Genomic DNA, 23,146 nt, shown 5'->3' with positions numbered 1-23,146 from the left:
TCCCAAAACACATGGCTTTCTCAGTGAGGGGGTTGTGAGCTTGTTTGTTTGTTTGCTTTGCTTAATTAATTAATTAATTAAGTCACAGTCCCTGTTCTCCCACTCCCCATGTTGCAGATCAGTGAGGGTTTTTAAATGGCCCATGAAAGGCCACTCTGAGTAAAATGTAACTGTAATTAGCTACTTCCCACGGTAATGAATGCCCAGCATTAGAGGTGTTATGACTTTTCATGTCCCTTTGTATAATAAGTTCAGCTTTCACAACTCAAAAATATTACCTAAACTATCTGATTAAGTTGTCGTCAGGATGGTTTTGGAGACTCTTACTTTATCAACCAGCACGTTGAGCATTTCCTCTTACAGTGACTCTTTGAACAACCCAAGAAAAATATTAAATAATATTTCTCTTCTACAGTCTGGAGAACTTTGATTGCATTTTTATTTCTTAAAGTCTTTTTTTTTCATAAAATTGATATTTTTCTTTTGTGATTATTTTTAACTATTGATTTTCTCAGTGCTACTTTTCACTAGTACTGAGCTATAAATTGGTGTTAGTGTACATATGTAGGGAGCAAGATAATATGGCTGATAGATGTGAATATAATGAAAACATGGGATGTATTTTATATATTTTCTAACTTACGATTTTACTTAGATATCTTAACATATAAAAAAACAGGTCTGAACAATTGAGAACATATTATAAAAGCTATAAACTACATGGAAAAAACAATACAAAAATTCCAACCCTTCCCCTTGTTATAACATGCTGCCAATGATGATTTTTCTTACCTTAAAATATCATCAAATGAAAACCTTTTGTTAATTAACTAGCAATGCTGCTGGCATTAGGAAATTGTGGAATGCTTCTCAGATGAAAAGTTTACACACAAGCAATGAGTACACTCTCTTGATTGTTGACTAAGAATATTTGCAGTAATTACTGTGATTTCCCCCTTCCGGGTAATAACATCAACCCTTCATATGAAATACCAGATGGGAGAATGTACCTAACATAATCTAAATAAATGAAATCCTGTTCATTTTTTTAAAAGTAATAATAAAACACAAAAAAAAACAAATAATCAAAAACCCACACCTTTAATTATTAGTAAACAAAAATCCAGTTCCCCTAGGACTGAATAGTTTGCTAGGGTTCCAGAACCAGGAATAGTCTCCCTATAAATAGTTTTGTGCATGCGCTCGCGTGTGTGTGTGTGTGTGTGTGTGTGTGTGTGTGTGTGTTTGTGTTTGCTCACATGCATGTGTACTAAGACAAAAGACCATTGATTTGAAAGAAACCAAATAATCATCCCTGAAAATATACACAATAGTATATATACCATAGTAACACATAGGCTGAGAAGATTGTATTAGAAATATATACAAACCAATTATGTATATAATATCTAATAATTAAAAAAGAAAAGAGGCAATGAAATTGAAAGAGAGTGACAGGGGTATGGAAAGAGCTAAAGGGAAGACTTGGAAACACAAAAACTACTATAATGATTTCAAAAAATAAAACTATTAAAACTGAATTCCCAATATTTATTTTTAAAATCAATCTACATATAGAAAAGTATAAACATTTTTGAGAATGGGTCTCTTTGTGTAGCTCTGGCTGTCCTTCAACTCTCTCTGTGCTCAAACTCACAGAGATCTGCCTAATTCTGTCTCCCAAGTGCTAGAGTTAAAGGCACATGCCACCACTGCTGAAAAATATAAACTTTTTACAGTCAATAATTACTCATTTTTAGAACATACTTTCAAACTATTATCTCAGTGTAAAACTATGCTAATAATAAAACTAGACAAGCACACACAAAAGTAACTAAAATTATTTCTGATTAGCATAGATGCAAAAACCATAAAGCATTAGGAAACCAAATCCAACAAATTATTGACAGTAATCTATTCCAAGGATGGCATAACATGCAAAACAATGTACATGATCTACCATATCAATACAATAAATGGAAAAATCAATATTATCATTATGAGAAGCAGAAAAGTATTTGATATACTTGAGCCCTGCTACAAGATTCAAAATTGATATTTAAAATTTGAATGTGCTTCTAGATACTGATAGCAGATGATCAAAGAAATAAATTTTTAAACTCTACTTATATTAGTAGCAAAATTAAGAACAGAGAAAAAAATGTAACAAAAAATAAAAGTTTTCAACAATGTAAATGCTGAATAATGAAAAGGTATCCCATGCTCACAGATGGAATGAAGTTGTATTATTTAAATGTGCCTGGACAGATGGCTTAGTGATTAAGAAAGCATCCTGATCTTCTACAGAACCAGAGTTTACATCCCATGGCTCATGAACACTGTAACTCCAGCTCAAGAGATATAACGTCCTTTTCTGGACTCTGTGGGTACACAAGCACATGTGGCATTGACTAACATAGAAGCACACACAATTTTACTTTGATGTCAAAGTATACTACTGACACTCTTCACATATCTAGAAAAAAAAAACAATTAAATTTTATACTAACAGAGAAACAAACTGACAAAAACTCACCTTAATGAAAGGAACAAAGCTTAAGGAATTATGCTACCTGAGTTCAAAATTTACCACAGTGAGATCATCAACTTTACAATAAACCTAATGTATTATATTTTATAAAATATAAAACATAATAACTTATAATTTTGACACACAGTGAGAAACTGAATAATTAAACAGGATAGAGGTCTTAAAAGTCACCTCACAAACTTACATTGAGTTGACTTTTTTAACGTGTTGAGAAAAGGTATTAGAAAACAATCTGTTAACATTCATATGAAAAATACAACTACATCCTATATGCTCATCAATCCAAAGTCATTCAGGCCCTGGTTTGCTATCATCTTAATTAAGATGTATTATAGACTTAAACAAAACCCCAAAACTTCAACTACTAAAACAAAACATAACAAACATACTTCAACACAGTACAATTGTACATTTTTTTCAATTAAGAAAAAAAAAAAGAGGACCAGAACAAAAACAAAATTATAAAAATAGAATGACAAACTAAAAAACTTCTGCACAGCCAAGGAAACCATCAAAATGGAAAAGATAGCTCACAGTACTGGAGAAAATAAGTATAAAGTGCACAAGTGACCTGCAGGTAAATCTTACAATATGTACAATTCTCAGCTGACTACAGCAAAGTGGAAAGCATGGAAATAGCCCAATCCTTAGAAAACAGAAAGCAGCAGTCAGCAGACCCTCAACCAAGAAGAGGTCAATGGACAGCACATATATAAAAATATGCTCAACATCACCAATCATCATGGAAACATAAATTCAACTACAATGAGCCATCATTTCACCATAAGGATGACTTTTAAAAACCCACAAAGCAAAACAAGAACTAGAGGGTAGGAAAAGGGGAATGCTGGTGTACATTAGCTGAGCCATTGTGGAAAGCAAGAAGGAAATTACTCAGAAATTAAAATAGAACAACCACACAATTCAGCAATGTCCCTATTGTTAATGAAATCTGCCTGCTAACGAGGACTCCTCACTTCAAATTCATTTCAGCACATTTCATTCAAGATGAGATATGAAAGTAATCTAGTTATCCATTAATTATGATGAAAGTGTGGCAGATAAACATAGTAGAATATTATTAAGATATAAAAATTAATTAAATCCTGCTATTTGCAACACCAAGGGTAGAACTGGTGATCATTAATAAGCCAGAAACAGGAAGGCCATATCTTACTCACAGATGCAGCTTTTAAAGCAGACTCACAGTGAGAATACAAGAGTGGATACCAGAATCTGGGAAAAGTTGGAGGATGGACATACATTGACCAACAGGTACTAAATAACATTTCATCCACAGATTAAATGGAACCCAATGTACGTTAAAAATAATGCCCAATAAAGCAAGCCTGGCCCAGTAATGTCATAGGCCAACTCTGACCATGCATGAATGAGAAGGGGAAAAGCAAGACATTCCGGTGTGCAACTAAACGATCCAAAATAAGCCTTGCTTATTTCAAAACATTAGAACAATTATGAAGAAATGATGTGGGTTCAAATCAATACTTACTCTGATTTGAACATTACCCAATGTGCACACTGTCAAAATATCACACTTTGCCTGTAAATACTATGCATAATTTCTATGTATCAGTTAATAAACACAAAATATTTTCCAAGTGACATCTAGTATTTAAAATTTATAAGTCATTTGAAATAGCCCCATTTACTTATTCAAGTACAACTGAAGCAGTTAAATGTAAGCCTTAAAATTTATAACCCTTAGTAATAATTGCACAATTTTTAAACATATTGAAATCTCTTGGAAACAGTATTAAGCCTTTAAAAGGAGTCTGAATTTTCAACTTGATATACCCAGGCTGGTTGATATCCCTGGTAGGACTCCCTTTTCCAAAGAGAAAAGGAAGAGAACTAGGTGGGGGTGGGGAGACGAGGAACAGAAAGAGGGAGGGAGAAACTGGTCAGATATAAAGCTCAAGAAGAAAGAAGACCAAATGTGGATGCTTCAGTCTTAGAAGGGGAACAAAATACTCACAGGAGGTAGAGGGAGGGAAGGACCTTGGAGGGAGAGAGGAGGGGGAGGTAGAAAGGGTCGGGGAGCAAGATCAGGTGTGGGAGGAGACAGGGGGTGGGAGAAGTACAAAGGGTCAGAAATTTGAATGGAGGTTTGTAGCTGTGGGGGATGGGGAATTGAGGATAGCCACTAGAAAGTCTCAGCTGTCAGGAAAGCAAGAGGCTTCCAGGACCCAACTGGGATGACAGTAGCTGAATTACCCAACATAGGGGAGATAGAACATGTAGAGACAATATCCAGAGGTTAGGCATGGCCCTTGGTTGAGGGATGGAGCCACCTACTCATCTCAAATGACCCAGAATTAACCCAGAATTGCTCCTGTCTGAAAGAAATGCAGGAACAAAAAGTGGAATAGAGACTGAAGGAAAGGCCACACAGAGACTGCCTCACCTAGGGATCCATCCCATCTGCAGACAACAAACCCAGACACTACTACTGATGCCAAGAAGCACTTGCTGACAGGAGCCTAGTATAGCCATCCCCTGGGAGACTCTGCCAGAGCCTGACCAATACAGAAGCAGATGCTTGCAGCCAAGCATCAGACTGAGCACAGAGGGACCCCAGTGCAGGAGTTAGGGGAAGGACTGAAGGGGTTTGCAAACCAATAGGAAGAACAACAATATCAACCATCCAGACACCCCCTAGCCCCCAGAGTTCCCAGGGACTAAACCACCTACCAAAGAGAACACATGGAGGAACCCAGGGCTCCAGCTGCATATGTAGCAGAGAATTGCCTTATCTGGCATCAATGGGAGCGGATGCCCCAACATAGGGGAATGCTAGGGCAGTGTGGCAATAGTGAATGGGTGGTTGGGTGGGTGGGGGAGCACCTTCATAGAAGCAGGAAGGAATTGGAAAGGGATAGTGGGTTTGCAGAGGGTAAACCAAGAAGGGGGATAATATTGGAATGTAAATAAATTTAAAAACCAATAAAAAAAAAGAAACTATGGTCAGGATGTAGGGATGTAAAGTAAATTAATTAATTAAACTCTAAAAAATTAAAAAGATATTGCATTTTATATTGTTGATTATAAATTATTTTTTACCACCATTATATTTTTTACCACTCTGAAAAATAAAGTCTATAGAAGTGTTACTAACAAGATGTTGTTCATGTTTATAAAGCATAAACTAACCCAATGAACATTAAAAAATAATGCTCAGTAGTACAGTCATGTATGACCACACATGGATGGGAAGGGGCAAGCACTATGTGAGTTGATGGTGACTTGTAGATGGGTAATGAGGATGTAGACACAAAGGCACAAAGTGAAATTTGAATGTTTAGTGATATGAGAGAAAAGTTAGCGAACACAGGCATGAAGATTACTTTTGAAAATGTCTGAAAATAGTGAATGTAAAAATCTGGTTATTTAAGAATATTAGAGAGTTAAAGATCCAAAGCTAGTCTGGAGTTGCAGTGTAAGACAGATTCAGTCTATATTGCTATACTGCTAATTTGTTTTTAAAATGTCGTTTTCTATTCTTTAGATGATAAGTTAATCCGCAATTAATTAATAATATATTATTTCTTTCAAGTTCTATGAAAAAAATGAGTTTTATTGCTATTATTTTTCTATCACACTAGATGTACTTTAGGCAAGAACACATTGATCACACTCTCAATTTTTCCCCTTTATCACTACAAATGCACCGTTAACTTGCAATGAATTTATTCTTTCAAAAATAGCACATGCAACAGGAATATTTGTGAACGTGAACAGCAAAAGATAATCACAGGCTCTTTAGTGTAAAACTTTGGCAGTTACTTATGCATGACAAGCTTGTCATTGATTAAGGGGGTGTGGAGAGCTAGTTTAGAGCTGCTTAGTTGAAGGATGGTGTTGTTAGGAGATTAATGACGGAGAACCCTGAGAGAACTCCTGGACCAATGCATGGAGGGAATGCAGATTGAAGGGGTTTCTTTAGGGTCTTGGACAAATCGGGATTAATTACTGGGCCCTGCTGGACTGCCCCACATACATGTGCACATAGACAGCTCTAATTGGCCTCAGTGGGTCATAACAATATATGACATGATGTTAGGAGAGGATATGAAGGGATTTATGATGAGTTGAGAAGGTTGTGAATACGATGAAAATATACTGTATATGTGTATAAAATTCTCAAATACTAAATAAAAATTTAAAATGCATATGAAAATATTACTTTATTTTAGCAACTAAAAATAAATTTCAATACTAACCCCTTAATGAAAATAGATCTAAGAACATTTACAAAAAAAGCATGAGTGAGTTATTCTTTAAACATGTAAATAATTACTGTAAAATCATAAGTCTAATCATAATCATTAGTGATTAGAGATTAATTAGAGCTTCACCATAGAGAACAGTAAACAATGCTACATTAGAAACCCAAACTTTCCGAGTTTCCTTAGGAAGTTTGCTCTCCTATTGAGAAAATGATTAAATGCCGTTACTTGAAGAAGCTCTGAGGACTCTTTACTTGAAAGAAAAGAATACATGAGATAGACTTTTAGAGAATAAAGGGAATTCTTTTAATTCGTTGTATACGTGCTTAAACATTATACTGATATTTGAACCAGTGTCCACATTCTATTTTAAGCATAATCACTAAAATGATCAGCTGTTTTACTACATCTGTCAAGTTATGTATGATTCATCATTTGAAGTCAGAGTCTATGTAAGAGTACCTGCTTTTACAATCATTGGGTTGGGGAGAGATGGTATGGTAAACTTAGAAATAATCAATGATGTTTCAGGGCTCCTCACTAGAATATTAATAATTAGTTCTTCCAGTTTGAGGTAAATAAGCTCTTTAGATTCATATGTATTGTGAAATTATTGAGTGTCCTGTAAAGATGCCATAACTTAATTAAAATTTTAAAGCAATTTTATAAATTATGGCTGAATGAGAAAGTCAGTGACATTAATGTTTTATATACAGTTGCAAAATATAGCAAAGTAGCTCTCTAGCAAATCTAAACAATGCACAATATAATCCATTTTTCACTTGAGAGTTCCAAAAACATAGGTATTAATTATTTTCTGATCACCTGACCATGCCACGGAAAGAAGTCAGAAAAAATAAAATTTTTATGTAGATTTATATAGACGTTTTATATTTCTCATAACAAAATGAATGACATTTCTGTCAATAAATCCATGTTACTGCTGCTTGCCAGTTTAAAATCCTAGGACAATTACAAATTTGTCTATACATGGAATTATAAAAGAGAAAGGGAGCCATTTTGGTAAAATATTTTATTATTATTAAGAATAATAATATAATCATGGTTATAAAAATAACAACTTTATTAACTACAGAGAATGTATAATACAAGTCATCACCACAGTGTTCCTTTTTGGGGGTAAGCATCCAGCTATCCCACTCAACTGACAGCTTATCATTATCCTCTGTACACAGGCTGACAAGCCGCCATAGCCACAGTATTCGGTTTTCAGCTTCCAAAGGACAGAAGCCTTCTGTGCAAACAAGAGTGAACCTATGTAAGAGCGGCACTGTCAAGAGGCAAGGATGCAGGACAGGTTAACATTTTTGTGTTTGGCTTGTTCATGTGTTCTTATTTAATACATTCTTGGTACAAACTTCAGTTGAATTTTGAAAGATAACATTTTTTCTTGTACTTAATTAAGAAGAACCATTCATTGCAAATAAAACTTAGGAAGACGCAAGTGTGTTGTTATCACCCAAATCCTTTTTATTTTATGAGTTTTCTATAAATGTAAATGTGTGGTTGCATACACACAGTGGGTGAAGTAGTGATGGTTGTACTTCAATAAATCAATGTAAGGTTTGCTTTTACTGAACATGATATAGTACTGACATTTTCTATTTCAGTCTCCTCTATGTTACAAAGCTAGTATTTATTTTCTAAAAAGAAAAATACTTAGAAACAAGAACATGCCTGACAGGACTCCCCGTTCTTGACAGTGCTCTTTCCAGGGGATGTTAAGGCTGGAACATTCACTTTGTACAGTACCATTGGTACCAGCAAGAAATATCCACAGGAATAAATGAAATACAGTTTTGCTAACACATGCCATTATGGTTATTTTTCTTGCCTTCCAGTGTTTCACATTCATGTAGCTTGAAACACTTAGATAGCAAGCAAGAGCCTGTTAATGCCATAGACTGACTTGCTATAAACCATTACACTGAGGACCTGCCCACAGCAAATAGGTAAAAGTTACTTTATATTTTACAATAACATTAAAGAATATACAAAAGAATTATTATCATCCCTCTGCACAGCAGAGGCATATGGCTAATTTTACTCTTTTATTCCTGCAGACATAAGAAAATGTCTACAATTATAACAGTGTCTAACTGTTACTTGGTCAAAACAAAACCAGCCTTTGAAAGCTCCTCTTGTCTTTGACACAATATTATAAAGATTTCTAGATAAGTTGAAATTTTCCTCTCTTTTCCTTTTTCTTAACTTTATTCATAGAAGGCCATCCTGTACATAGGGTTGTTGACAAGATAAATATACCCTCTCCTACCAAGTAAAACACTACAGACCTTGTTCATCATCAAAGCCATCTTCTTTGCCCTATTGCAAAGGAACTTCATAGGGAGAGTAGCTTCATGTCCCATTTTTGGTGATTTTGGTACTTGTTTACCTCTTTAAAAAATTTAGAAACACTGATTCCAAAGTATCTGAAAATTTGACTGCATATTGTTTCTAGGTAATTGTTGTTTCTCTGTTTGTGGATGCTTACAAAAAATACAGTGAAAGAAGTATCATAAAATGTCAGTATGTTAAAGCATTACAACTATCATAATAGCTTTATCAAAGTATCAATATTTTAATAATATAACTTTAAATTTCTGTTTCATAAAAATGGTGGATTATAAAAGGGAAAGAAATGTTAAGTGAAGGTTAAAATGATATGACCTAGCAGTTCACTGAGTCTCTCAACACAGTGTCTATGTGATCACAAACATATGTGCATACAAATGTGTATGCATATATATGACATATACACACACATGTCATAGCTCATGGAAGAATTTCTGGGTTTCTTCACTGGAAGCACTTTGGGGAATGCATTGGGGTATTATTTGGATAAAGAGAATCCGATCTGGAAAATGTGAACCTTCACATTTAAAACCCCAAAACAGTAACTTTTAATTTTCCTAATTTATATATGAATACTGTGAGAATCTTAGACGCTGTCTTGTTCCTTTTTAATATGTTACTTTTGGATAAATACACAAGTTTTAGCTAGTCATGGCAAGTAGACTAATAAATATAATCTGAATATTACACACAGGTTATAAAATTTAAATGAATATTCCATATCATTGGGAAAGAGCTTTGTTAAAAGGAATGAGATAATATAATAATGTCTGTATAACATACCTGATTTTTCAGAAAGAATTATACATTTTAAAGTAATTGAATTAAAGAATTTAGAAAAACTAGTTCTTCCTTTCATTTCATATTTTTTCCTATTATTCCAAGGCTAAGAATTTTTAGATTGAGAAAAGTATTTGCATTGAAAAATTATTTCAAAGTAAAATTTAATGAAAGGATATTTACAAAGTATTGCAGTATAGATATTTTATGTTAATCTTTTTAAATGTAAGAAGAATGAACTAGAAGCCAATTGCAGCAGCAAGTTTTAAAAATAACCCATATAAATACATTTTTAGTGACAGAGACACTTTTGAATTTCTTCATTAAGATGTACATTTGACAACTGAATAGATGTTCTAAGAAGATTGATCTACCAATATCCTGCATAAATAAGTAGCCCAGATTTGGAGGAAAGAAATAATACAAATATACATACTATGTTTTGTTTTTTAGGAATTAGAAAGCACACAAAATTACTAGGATAATAAATATAAATAAACAACAAGGCTAGTCATTTTGTCCTATGGATCCTGTCCTCACATTAAACACTGTCCAGTGGCGGTCATATATCATATACATATATCATATACATACATGTATGTATATATCTTGTACCTTTCCTGAATATTCTCAATGATCATTCAAAACTTTTAAATTCTAGAAGAAATATAGATACATATGCCCAAAATATTTAGAGAGTATACTAGATACGTCATGGTTTAAACTATAATATATGCTGCATGTGAACTCACCATGTGGTATGGGTATGTGCTTTCCTCCATGGATGTTTGTGTGCCAGTATTTAGAGGATACATCTTGTAAAAAATGAATGAACTATAACATATGGCATATGAAATGTAATATAATTTAATATAGAGTTACAATTTTAAAACAATGTATAAATTGTTTTGGTGGGGTTAAAATAATGTTTAACATATGATTTATTCATCACTAAGATATTAACCTGGAAAGCAGCATAGAGTGATTAATTAACCTTTTTCTTTAAAACTTTAGCATCTAGCAACTCTAATTTTATATTTTTTTAATTCATTCAAGTATCTTCAGGAGATATGTTACTGCACTTGCAGGTACCTTAATTCACTTGAACATTTACAAAGGACACTGACAAACAATACAACAGAAAACACCCATATATATTAATGAGTATCTGAACACTCACAACACTCAAGTAGTTCTAGGATTGTTTTAGGTGACATTTTAATCCTGAAGTCTTGGAAATCCTCATGTAGTCATGGATGCTTCAAACACACTGGCCTCTTCTATGGCTATTACAACTTGTATGTCAAAATTACTTTGTGTATCCATTTTGCATAATATGCTACTCGAACAAAAATACCAGGACGATTTGGGATGGCACATCCACGACCAGGAACAATGACACCAAGAACCATTCTCATTTTGTGTTGTTCACAAATGAGTGGGCCACCATAATCTCCCTAAAAAGAAAAGATAATTTTGACAAATTATTTTGGATGTAAAAATCAATACATCATCAATGTCATGCACTGTTGATCTGTAGCTAAAAGGTATAGTCATTCAATAATGTCAATCTTATATTTATTTTGGTGTCTATACTTGGTATCTGTTCAATATTGACATTTGAAAAATGTAGAATTATAAAATCCAAAGAAAATTCACATTTAATTCATGATTTTTTGATTAAACTTCATTAAACTTTCTCTTCTTTACAAAACATCCTTCCTTTAACACATTATCTGAACAATTTAAGTTATCATTTCTTATCATTAAAACAATAATTCTATATAATTTAGAAATTACTTTCTGAACATGAAATATTCTTCTGCTCACAGTTGATATTAGTAGTTAATATAGTTATAATTTATATATTTCTCTAAAAGGTAACTATGATTCCATGGCTCTTTTATTTGATAACAATATTATGTCATTGGGTAAAGGCATCTTACAAATGAATATAAATTAACTTGTACATATATATTGTATGCATATGAATATATGAAGGTTGATTAAATGAATATGGATATATTCATACTACACTTTTATCCATTACTGTTATAAGTTTACTGTATCACTTTTATATGCCATGCAGCTTCTTAAGAACACAGTCACCTGGGGATACATCCCACATGCAGACACCAAACACAAACACTATTGCTGATGCCAAGAAGTGCTTGCTGACAGGAGTCTGATACAGCTGTCTCCTGAGACTCTGGCAGATCTTAACCAATACAGATGTGAATATTCGCAGCCAACCATTTGACTGAGCACAGGGACCCCCCTATGGAGTTAGGGGAAGGATGGAAGGACATAAAGGGGCCTTGTCAGTGGGAGGGGAGGCCCTTGGTCCTGTGAACACCTGATGTCCCAGTGTAGAGGAATGTTAGGGTGATAAGGCTGGACTAGGTAGGTGGGTGGGGGAGCACCCTCATAGAAGAAGGGTAATGGGGGATGCGATAGGGGCTTTGCAGAGGGGAAACCAGAAAAAGGGATAAAGTGTGAATGCAAATAAATAAAATATCCAACTAACAAAAGAACACTATCACAGGACAGGGCTTTTGATGTGTTGGTCAACAGTTAAGAAGATTCTTTCAGAGGACTCATGGTTGGTTCCCAGCACTCATCGGAGGTGACATACAGTTGTGTATAACTCCTACTCCTGGGAACCTGACAACCTATTCTGGCTTTGATGGGCATTAAGCCTGCATACAGTGTACATATATGTATTCAAGCACTCATATATGCACACAAATAAAGAACACAGTGCTTAGATTTAGAGATTTTTACATAAAGAAAATGTTATTGGTTATCTTCATTTTCCTCTAAAAGTGATATAATTTTTTAAAAAATTAAATGATGCAAAAGTTACTCCTGTACTGTGTACAGAAAGAAGGAACTATTGATACTTTTGATAGGGAAATTAAGGTAGCCATGAAGTCAAATGTTAAACAGAACAAAATTCCTTTATTTTCTCAAGTCTTTTATTTACAAAATTTCATAAAGTAATGAAATTGATGTTTGAATAATACACCAGTGACCCCTGTCAGACATTTTTCAAAGTTACTTTCTTTGGAGACTTTCAGTAGATGCTATGCTACTTGTACAATACTGACATTGAGGGACATTCTACTCAAACATTCTTGACTGATGAAATAATCAAATGATAGATAGAGGTGAGAAGGAAGGAGAAGTGAAGAGAGGGGCAGGGAGCAGAAAAGGTCCTATGTGAACATGCATCCCTTCAGGATGACGGTTGCCTTCTGTAGAAGATTTGAAAGTGATAACAAACTAAGTCTGCTTCATGAATGTAGAAATTGTAAACAAGTGACAAAAGGACAAATAATGTAAAGGGAAAGTTTGGAAACTAAGAACAGAAACATGATAATGATAGAGAAGGCAATCACTTCACGTTCCCATGTCATGAGTAATGAGGGAGGAGAAGGCACCTGCATCTCCCCTAGAGGATCCTACAACCTGATGTGATTCTAAACTCCTGAGTCTGATTCACAGAACTCTTCGACTTAAAAAGGTATCTTCCCTCCTTATTAAATGTCCCTCTCATTATACCATAATAATGCTCACTGGCTAGAAAGAAATAAACCCCTATTTAAATTTATCATTTGAAGCAGCTGTCCAGACTTCAATAAACACATACTTTTCAGGAATAAAATTTCAGAGAAAGATATGGTATACACAAACACACACACACACATATGCCATGCATACATTTCAGTGTGCTTATATTCTACATTAGGACATATATTCTTTTACATGTTAACTATTTCACTATTATTGAATTTACTACACAAAGTATTCCAGTATCCAACAACTATGAGGCTTGAAAAGATACTTCTCACATTTGGAGTGTATCTAAAATGATAGCTTAGCAGCTTGTCTATGTAAAACAAAAATGGGAATCCTGTCAAACTGTATGAGCAGTTGCTTAACAAATAAAAATAATCAAGCTATTAAAGTCACTAACATTGACCATTGATTTCAAAACAAATAGAACTTTTTTAGAAATATGAATAACATATTTCTTAAGGGTGCTACCCATAGCATGTATTTCTCAATATTAATAATAGAGTTCATATTGAAAGAGAGACTCACAAAGATAGACAAACTTAGAAAAACACTAGAAAATTAATCTGAGTACTTCTAGCAAGCACAGCTTCCTCTGAGACTTTGGGAGTTTGAATAGCATCCTTTTTAGAGACAAATAAATGCCTTTAGCATTTTTTGTGTTGCTGTTCTTTAGTTTTTGGTTTTATTTGTTTGTTTTGTGAATGAAGCATGGACCTGTTCACAATCAATTAAAAGAAATAAACAAAAATTATAGAGGGCAATTTCTAGTCTTCTTTAGAGGAATAGGTTGGTTTTCAAGTATCTTGATTTGACAAAGATAAACAGAAAATGAACAAGAAAATATGACATTGTTTTTTAAGACAAATTCTTGAAAGTTACTTAAAATCCTCCTGCCTCAGCCTCCCAAGTTCTGGGTTTCTAGCAAGGATATACCTGTGTGCATTCAGTAACGTACTTCATTAAACTACTTGTATTTATTTGTTTGTATGATTTTTACCTCACAAGGTCCTGATCCAATTTTTTCAGCCCCAGCACATAACTCAGACTCATTCAAAGTCACCTTGCCTTGATGGTGCTGACTGCATTTCTCATTCCCCATAATATACAGATGAGCTACTCGTAGTAAACCATCCGCGTTGATCACTGCAATGGCCCCAAAAAACAGACACTTTAATGAGCGTGAGTAAAGGCAAGAAAAGAAATAAACAAAACTTCCATATGCTAGATAACTATTGCCTCATGTCTTAAAAATTAGCTTACATCCAGTGTAGCCCCAGCCGTAAATACTGCAGGTGGTCTTTTCAGGGATTGTACAACCATAACTAGGTAAATCAATTGTACTGACAAAGTTATCCAGGATTGCAGGTCTGAAAAGACAAAATATAGTGTGAGTATTCTGTATAAGGGTACAACTCTAAAGAAATGTACATGTACATTCAGTGTATGTGCAATGTTACACCTGGTTTTTACATATATATATATGTGTGTGTGTGTATTACATATATACATATATTATATAAAATAAATGCTCACTGTATAAAATTATTACCTTGATTTTTCTAAAAAGTAAAAAAAATTGCATATTAAGCTTCAATTTAAAAATATTGCACCAAAATTACTTATTGCTATTTGAAAATCATATGACACCTCTTTCTGATATATAGATATGTATGGACCCAGAAATATATATCCATAATATATAAGATAATAAATATACATGCAACAGAAAAAGAAAAGCAGCTGAACATGTTTTAATAAATGTAGTTTCCATTAAAACACAAAATCTGAGAAACTCACCGAGCAAGCTTCAGTAAAACCAAGTCTGAGCCTTCAGGTCCATAGACCAGCTGGGAAATGTTTAAGATCTGCTTGCGCTTCTCCTCGCCTCTCTCATGCACATCGTGGATGCCAAGCCAAGCTTCATAGTCTTTCAAGTCTTTGTTTCTAGATAGAAAATTAACATGCAAACTATACTTTATAATTATAGATTATTATTAATTTATATTGTTATTTTAACTTGTAATGATATCACCTGCATTTAAACTTTGATCCAAAGTACAATAAAAATCTCTCTGATTTATTCAGAGAGATTCTGAACACCACAGATGTACTGAGACAGAAAAGGCTTTGAAGTTGAAGAAACTCTAAAAGGAGGATTATGACTATGGAATGTTTTATTATACTTGCTATAAAGTAATGTGCCTATTTTTAAAATCCTCTTGTTCTTTACACAAATTATAATGTGATTATACATATTGTTTACTTTCAGCGTATATATTCAGTTTATCACTAAGATTGAAGATTTTTCCAAAACAAGAGATAAGAAGAGAAGCAAGAAGTAAGCTCCAAGTGTAGTCTCCTTATCTTTGCTGATGCAATTTCCTTTGAAATTATCCCCAAGTTACTCCTAATGCAGTCTCTATCTACAAAATGCAATGCAGGGATTCAAGGAAGCCTGCTGGTTGTCAGGAAAGGTGTTTCTACCCAGAAATGAAGAATGCAAATGGGAAGTAGGGCCATGATTTGTTTACATAATTCAAAAAAATTCATTTTCCCAAGTAAGACTAAACCAATCATAAAAACAGTTAACTGAATGAACAGGAAAACCTTGAATTAGCACTAAATATGAAAATGTAAGTGCAGCCAATGTTCATAAGTAAATTTTAAAAGGAAAGGCTGACAAGGCAGTCTCGATTTCATTACTGAGACCCACATGGAGAAAACTGACTCCCGCAAGTTGTCTTCTGACCTCAACATGCAAAACATGGAAACTATACACCCACATACACACACACACACACACACACACATACACACACGCACGCACACGCCACACTTTTAATTTAAATTAAAGGAATTGCTTCACTGATTTTAATTAGATTCTTGTGAAAAATAAATGCTTGATATCAAAGTCAAAATAGGAGACTCATTTAAATACCCCAAACAAGTGTTGCTTTAGTAGCCATCTTACCTGGCTGGAAAGCATTGTCTGTCTGTTGCTTTAGTAGCTATCTTACCTGGCTGGAAAGCATTGTCTGGCAGTAAGAACCCAAGTTTCCTTTATCAGTGATCCTCCACAGACATGTTTGTTTCTACGAAAGTAAAAAGTACAATAAGATCTTAGCAGAAAAACAAACAAAATAAATATTGTCTGCCCAGTTACTTATCCAATGGCTTCATTCATCAAAACTAAATGAATTGTCAAGGAAAGTGAAAATAATCCACTCAGTTGGAACAAGACACACTACAGTACAAAAAAAGAAAAAACAAAAAAAAGCTGGGAAGTGGTAATGCATGCCTTTAATCCCAGCACTTGGGAGGCAGAGGCAGGCAGGCAGGCCTGGTCTACTGAATGACTTCCAGGACATTCAGGGCTACACAGAGAAACCCTGCCTTGAAAAACCAAAAAAGACACAGTACAGTGCTTTGGTGGTATCGGGTGATGGTGGCATCAATGATTGTTCTCCAATGTGACTAAATTTTAGGACATCAAGTTTTACAAGAGAAAATATAATCACTACACATCAGTATATACTTCCAGTGAATGTATTTATGCTTCTATCCGTCTACAATATATGGTGAAAATATAGGATAATTTAAATTAACAAAACTGTGGAAGTGTTTGAATATCAGCATTTGATTATAAAAATAATATGAGATTTCATTAAAGAACTTGGATAAACTGCCCAATATCCTTTACATCATTCCGTTTTTCCTCAACCATTATTTAATAGTTTTGGGGGTTTGTTTGTTTGTTGTTGTTGTTGTTTGGTTGGTTGGTTTTTGTTTTTTTGTTTTTTTGTTTTTTTTTTTTTGCAGCACTAGATTTTTTTAAAGACCTTGCAGACACGATTTTCTTCAGTGAGCTATCCCCTCAAACTCACCATTTAGGGTTCATGTGACAAAGTACAGCTAGGTTTGAATACATTGCCAAGTGTAAGGTCAGTACTTTGGTTGTTCACTTATGAAAGTTGAAATAATTTTGAAAATAAACCACCTAGGAAATTATTAAAACATTTTTTCGGAAGAATAAAGAATTTACTTGCTGATTCCCAAAATCTGTAAATTAATTTCTTTTTGGCTGAAATGTAGAAAGACTACAGCTTTCCACAATTCTCATTTCCAAGGAGAACAGCTGCATAAGCTGCAAGAGGGCAATCCTAGACACTCTCAGCTGAAGGGGCAATTATTTATGGCTTACCCCATAGGAGGATGACAGTATATATTGAGTCTTAACTTCTATTCCCTTCAGTGTATTTTTGGAAAAATAACCAAACAGATGTGGTTACTAAGAAATTGGGTTGAAAAGGACCTGTGGACTAGTATACATAGGATATGAACAATGTAAGTCAGATACTTAATTTTTATGACACGGTTCTAAGTTTCTCTATTATATAATGTGCATATTGATTTTACATAGATCATATCAGTAATTCTTAAGAGATTTCAGAAATAGACATATTAAAAATTCTGTATCCAAGCAAGTTACAAAAATCAAAACCACCCCATTATTCTAATAAGTCATTGATTTCCATAATGAAACACTTTAACATAACTATTTCTCATTTCACTAATGTTAGAAACTAAAAACAAATAGGGCATTTCTGTGATTATATAAAAACATCTTAGACTATGTATGTTTAAAATAGTCTAGATTTTAAAATTAATATATGTACCATAGCTATCAAGGTAAAATAAAATTATAAGTTCGCTCTTTTGTGTCACTTTCTTCTAGTTCATCAGAACCTGTGTCAGATGGTATCAGTATTAATGGAAGCCTTGTTAGACCTTAAAAAGTCTTCACATGCTATTATATAGTCTAGTGTATGCAGTTTGGTAAGGACAGAAATCAGTCCCTGGTCCCCAGCTTAGTGTCTTGTATGGGGAGCAATCTTCTTGCAATCACAGGCTGAAAATACGGTTTTACAAATATTCAGAATATTGTGATTTGTGATCACTCATAATTACCTGTATTTCAAACTAACCATCCACCCTACTGTTGTTTGTGTTGGAATGCCATTTACAACCCGCAGTTGTTTTGTTTTGGCACAGGATATTACAGGATCTAAAAAACAGGACGACATCAAACATTTGTCAAAACAGAGCTCTTTACTTTTATTAAGTCAAAGTGATCACTAGACAGATGTGACTAGTGTGGTTGTATTAAAACAGCCTTTTGAAGAAAGTCCACAACTGTATCTCAAGCCTAAGGTACTTGCTACCCTCATCTTTGCTGTTGAGCGACACAAAAAAACTTTATCACCACAAAGCAGGCTTGCAGTGATAGCAACAATGCTTTGGTCACCAAGCACAAAGAACAAATTCTTCAAATCCATCACTAGCGTGTTTCATTCACTGATCTCTGTACACACTGTAATTGCCCAGTGGTTCTCATCCCTCCTAATGCTGAGACATTTTAATGCAATTTGTCGTGTTGTGCTGACCCTCAAGCACAAAATTATTTTCATTGATATTTTGTAACTGTAATTCTGCTACTATTATGTCATAGCATCAATATCTAATATGCAGGATATCTGATACTCAATCCCTGTGAAGGAGTGATTTAACCTATGAAGGGATTATAACCCACAGGTTGATAAGCAATGAAATAGCCAAAGTGAGAAAAGTACAAAGCTGTAATTGATTATTTTGGATTTGAGAGGTAAGAATTTTAAATTCCCTTACTACCTATAGAACTTTTATATTAACAGCATTATTAAGACCAGACCGCTGTTAAAATGAGCTAATTCAGACTCTTTGGAATGGATGTTTTCTTGACCCTGTGCTGTGTTCTCTATCTAGTCTCTTGTACTCTCTCCATGGTCTAGATTAGATTTCCTCTTGCTTCCTCAGCCTGGGGCATAACAAATGTTTTAATTTTTTTATAAACAACAAAATATTTGAATAACTCCTTTCAGTCTAAGAAATATGTGAAAAACAAAAACCAAATGTCCCCACCAGTTTCTTATTGTGAGGATTAGGTGAATATCTCAGATGTGATCATGTCTTATGTAACAGACCACAGGGCTGATGAAGAGCTTTAAGGCAGAAAAGAATATAGATACTATGAAACTGTCCTCTTTATTCTGTTGTTATTATTCTCATATCTCTAGGAGGGTGATACATGTGTGTGTGTGTGTGTGTATTGCATATGGTCATCTTCAAATTAGAACTGCATAAGTATACTTCAAAGTTATATGAATTTTTTTAACTATTTCACATCTACCAATCTAATATTAGGTAATTACATACTTTAAAATAAAAGCAAATAGAAGCCAGAGAAACGGTTCTGTAATCAGTACTGCACTTATAGAGGAACTGAATTCACATATAGAAGCCAGAGATATAGTTTAGCAAGCAGTGCTGATCTTGCAGTGGACCTGAGTTCATTTCCCAACATCCATATCAGGTGGCTCACTATACGCTTGAGGGGATTTGACACCCATCTTCTGATCTCCTTGGAAAAATGCACCAATGTGCACATCCCTCTTATAGACACACATATATACATAGAACTTAAACATGAAAGGAAAAGAAATACATTGACTTTTGAAGAGATGTTATTATAGTGTTAAATATTTTTCATATGAACAAGTGATTTATTTGTAATTTTTTTCTATTTTTATTCTTTCAGTGAAAACAGTATCGAATCATTTGTGACACATAGAAAGTCAATTATATTTTATATTTTGAATACTACTCACGGTCCAAATTGACAATTGTAGGTGTAGTATCTCCTTCACCTGTAGAAACAAATATTATGATAAATTATATATTCATGTGCACATATTCATCTATATAAAACCAGACTACGACACTGAAATCTATTTGTGATCATTTACTAAAATTGTTATTGTTGACATTTCATTTATTTCAAAATGAATAATTTGCTAACATTATTGTTATAGAAATAAATTATAGATAGAATATAATTTTTCTAAGTTATTCTGCTCTTTTCCTATTTAACACTGTCAGTATCTTATTTTTGATACTATCTAATATGGGCAAAGTCTTGTTTTGCTATTTTGTAGGCTGCATGTGGTTGTGGCTTCATGGTTTTGTCAGACTGAATTCTACACAGTACCAGGAGATTACCTCTCTCTGCAAGATATTCAGCACTGTACACCATGGCCATTCCATATACTAGCATTCATGTTATTATTGTTTGAGTGAAGACTCCGTGTAGACTGACTGCTTTATTTTCACTGCAATCTGAACTATTTACTTTTTCCTATAACCTATTTTTATTTATACTTGAGTGAAGATAATTGAAAATGCAGATGCTTTCTAAAACGTATGCAAGAATTTGGGAAATAGAAATTAATGTCAACTCTGCTGAAACATGGGTAAATAATTATTTTTGTTGATAGAATATAGTAGACGTTAGCTTTTCCAGATGTTTAAAAAAAAAAAAAAACTCTACCTGAACCCCCATGACTTATTGCTTTTCCATGAACTTTCTACTGGAGTTTAATTGCTGCATAAAGAAAAGCTTAAAAGATGCTAGGATTTTGGAAATGCTTGAACAGTAATGAATGAGACACAAGACATTTCCTGAAGCTTTATGTCTTAACTCTTCAGAATTGATGGCATGGAGTTCAGCTAGGCTCAGTTTAGACACAGCTGGCCGTTAATCCCTGGAAATGCTCTGAGCTCAGATAATCCAGCAACAAAACAATAATGACACATAGACACCTTTGGAATGCAAATTTGGTTGTTATTTATGAGAGTACTTGAGAGAATTAATGCACGCGAAAGGGTTTTGATTCATGTTCACTTCCAGGTTGAGATATTATAGGTGGATAAAGATACAGACAAACATAAATTCTGTCATTTTCCTTTACTTTATGTGGATGGTATTCCCTTGGGGTCCTCTCGGGACTAGGTTTTCAGTTTATAGTACAGAGATGGACTGAGGCAATGTGTAGGCTCTAACTCAGCAAAGATATTCATTGGTCTACTCAAGTTTATTACTTGACATGTTTGAGTAATTTGATATTCATCCCTTACATTTTTACAACTAAGATTAAGATATGTGTTCTATAGTATATTCCACATTAAATATGATTAGTTCCTCCTCTGGTTACTTCATGTCCGTGTCTTTATTTAGTTTGAAACGCTTAAAACAAATTTATATCTGAAGTTTGTAATAATTAATGGCTTGGTGATAATAATTATTTGAATTGTTCTAGGTCAGTATTTTTGAGCTTCAAAGTGAAATGTCAGGTCAACAAGATTCTAGCATTGTAATTTTCTGGGTTCATTTGAATATTGTAAGTTCTTCTGCTCACTGTAAGAAAAACACTGAAAAAAGGTGTTGTGGGGTGTTTTTGTCTCCCTCTAGAGCACTAGCTACATCTCTCTTCCTTCACTTCCCTTCCTCTATCTGCTCCACTACTCACAAATAAACAAGAAAACTAGGGCAGCTGGATGTCCAGGGTGTGGTGGTACTCAAGGATGGCTTCCCCTTCTCTGAGGGAAAGGGGAGGGAGGACAGTGGGAGATATTTGTAAGGGTGGGGTTAGGAGGAGAGGAGGGAGGGCAAACCAAGCTTGGAATATCAAGTGAATAAAAAAATTATTAATTAAAAAAAATAAAAGAGAATCTTGTGCCTATGGCTCAATTTAAATATAAAGGAAAGCACTCTACAATTTTATCAATTATAAATTTTACTTACAAAAGGTTGGAAAATATATGTGTGTGTGTATGTGTGTGTTTGTGGGTGTGTGTGTGTACATTTCTGAACAGCCTCAAACTATAGCGTAGGGGTTCTTATTGAAAACATGAATATAACTCATTTCTTATAGTTCAAATTTCCAGCTGAAATTCAAAACACTATTAATATAGCTTATGTCTCCAACCAAACATCTATTTCCCATTACCATTTTATATATTAGTATATTTATAGCATGGTTATAGTGCTTTATAATAGTTTGTTTCCTCCATACTGCAAATCACTTGAGATTAAGAAACAATGTATAAATAATTTTGTATAAGCAGCATGTTGCATAAGCATTTGTATATAATAGCAGCTCAATAAACATTAAAAATTATGAACAAAGACTATTTTAATTCTTATAGAGTCTATTCACAATAGCCCAGCAAAATTATTGCTTTCATTATNGAATTTTGCAAATANAGAACACGAGTCAAAAGTATAGTAAGTAGTTGACGTATCCACTTACAGAGCCATGGAACTGATTTTTCTACTTAGTTGAGTTGAAATCAGCTACTCCATTCTCAATGACTACAATTTACTCAAGATACATTAAGAGGTGTGTGTGTGTGTGTGTGTGTGTGTGTGTGTGTACATATATATAGACAAAGCATATAGCTATTTCTTCATTGTTTCCTATTTGATAAACTCACCCCACAGTGTATGCTAGATACTATTTGGTAATTTTAAAGAACACAAATCTTCGCATGTTGTGAGGAAAAATATATAGTGAAAAGTGATGAATATTGTAACTGCGGTTAAAAAAATAACAAGAACTCAAATCTTCTAAAGATAAATTGTATTAGCCTTTCACCAGGGAGAAAATGTAAATAAATCCTGGATATAAATACAACTTGCAAAAATGACAGTGTGAAAATATTTATTGCAATTAAT

At 33.8% G+C, this 23,146-nt stretch overlaps 1 protein-coding gene across 2 annotated transcripts in view; it reads right to left on the bottom strand.

Annotated features, from left to right (window-relative positions):
* Window positions 1-11,089: 11,089 nt before the first annotated feature.
* Hgf (hepatocyte growth factor) overlaps window positions 11,090-23,146 on the bottom strand; it is a 68,168-nt gene continuing 56,111 nt past the window's right edge. For both annotated transcript variants that reach the window (XM_021162276.2, XM_021162278.2), the window contains exons 12-18: window positions 20,241-20,279; window positions 18,505-18,601; window positions 16,554-16,628; window positions 15,334-15,480; window positions 14,797-14,903; window positions 14,534-14,679; window positions 11,090-11,411 (exon numbers count right to left, since the gene is read on the bottom strand). In XM_021162276.2, the coding sequence (XP_021017935.1) occupies window positions 11,244-11,411; window positions 14,534-14,679; window positions 14,797-14,903; window positions 15,334-15,480; window positions 16,554-16,628; window positions 18,505-18,601; window positions 20,241-20,279 (779 nt within the window). In that variant the 3' untranslated portion in view covers window positions 11,090-11,243. The remainder of the gene's footprint in view (window positions 11,412-14,533; window positions 14,680-14,796; window positions 14,904-15,333; window positions 15,481-16,553; window positions 16,629-18,504; window positions 18,602-20,240; window positions 20,280-23,146) is intronic.

Source organism: Mus caroli, chromosome 5 (assembly GCF_900094665.2).
Source record: "Mus caroli chromosome 5, CAROLI_EIJ_v1.1, whole genome shotgun sequence".
NCBI classification, from domain to species: Eukaryota; Metazoa; Chordata; class Mammalia; order Rodentia; family Muridae; genus Mus; species Mus caroli.
The sequence above is the reverse complement of the archived record's forward strand: the minus strand, read 5'-3'. Positions and strand labels throughout refer to the sequence as shown.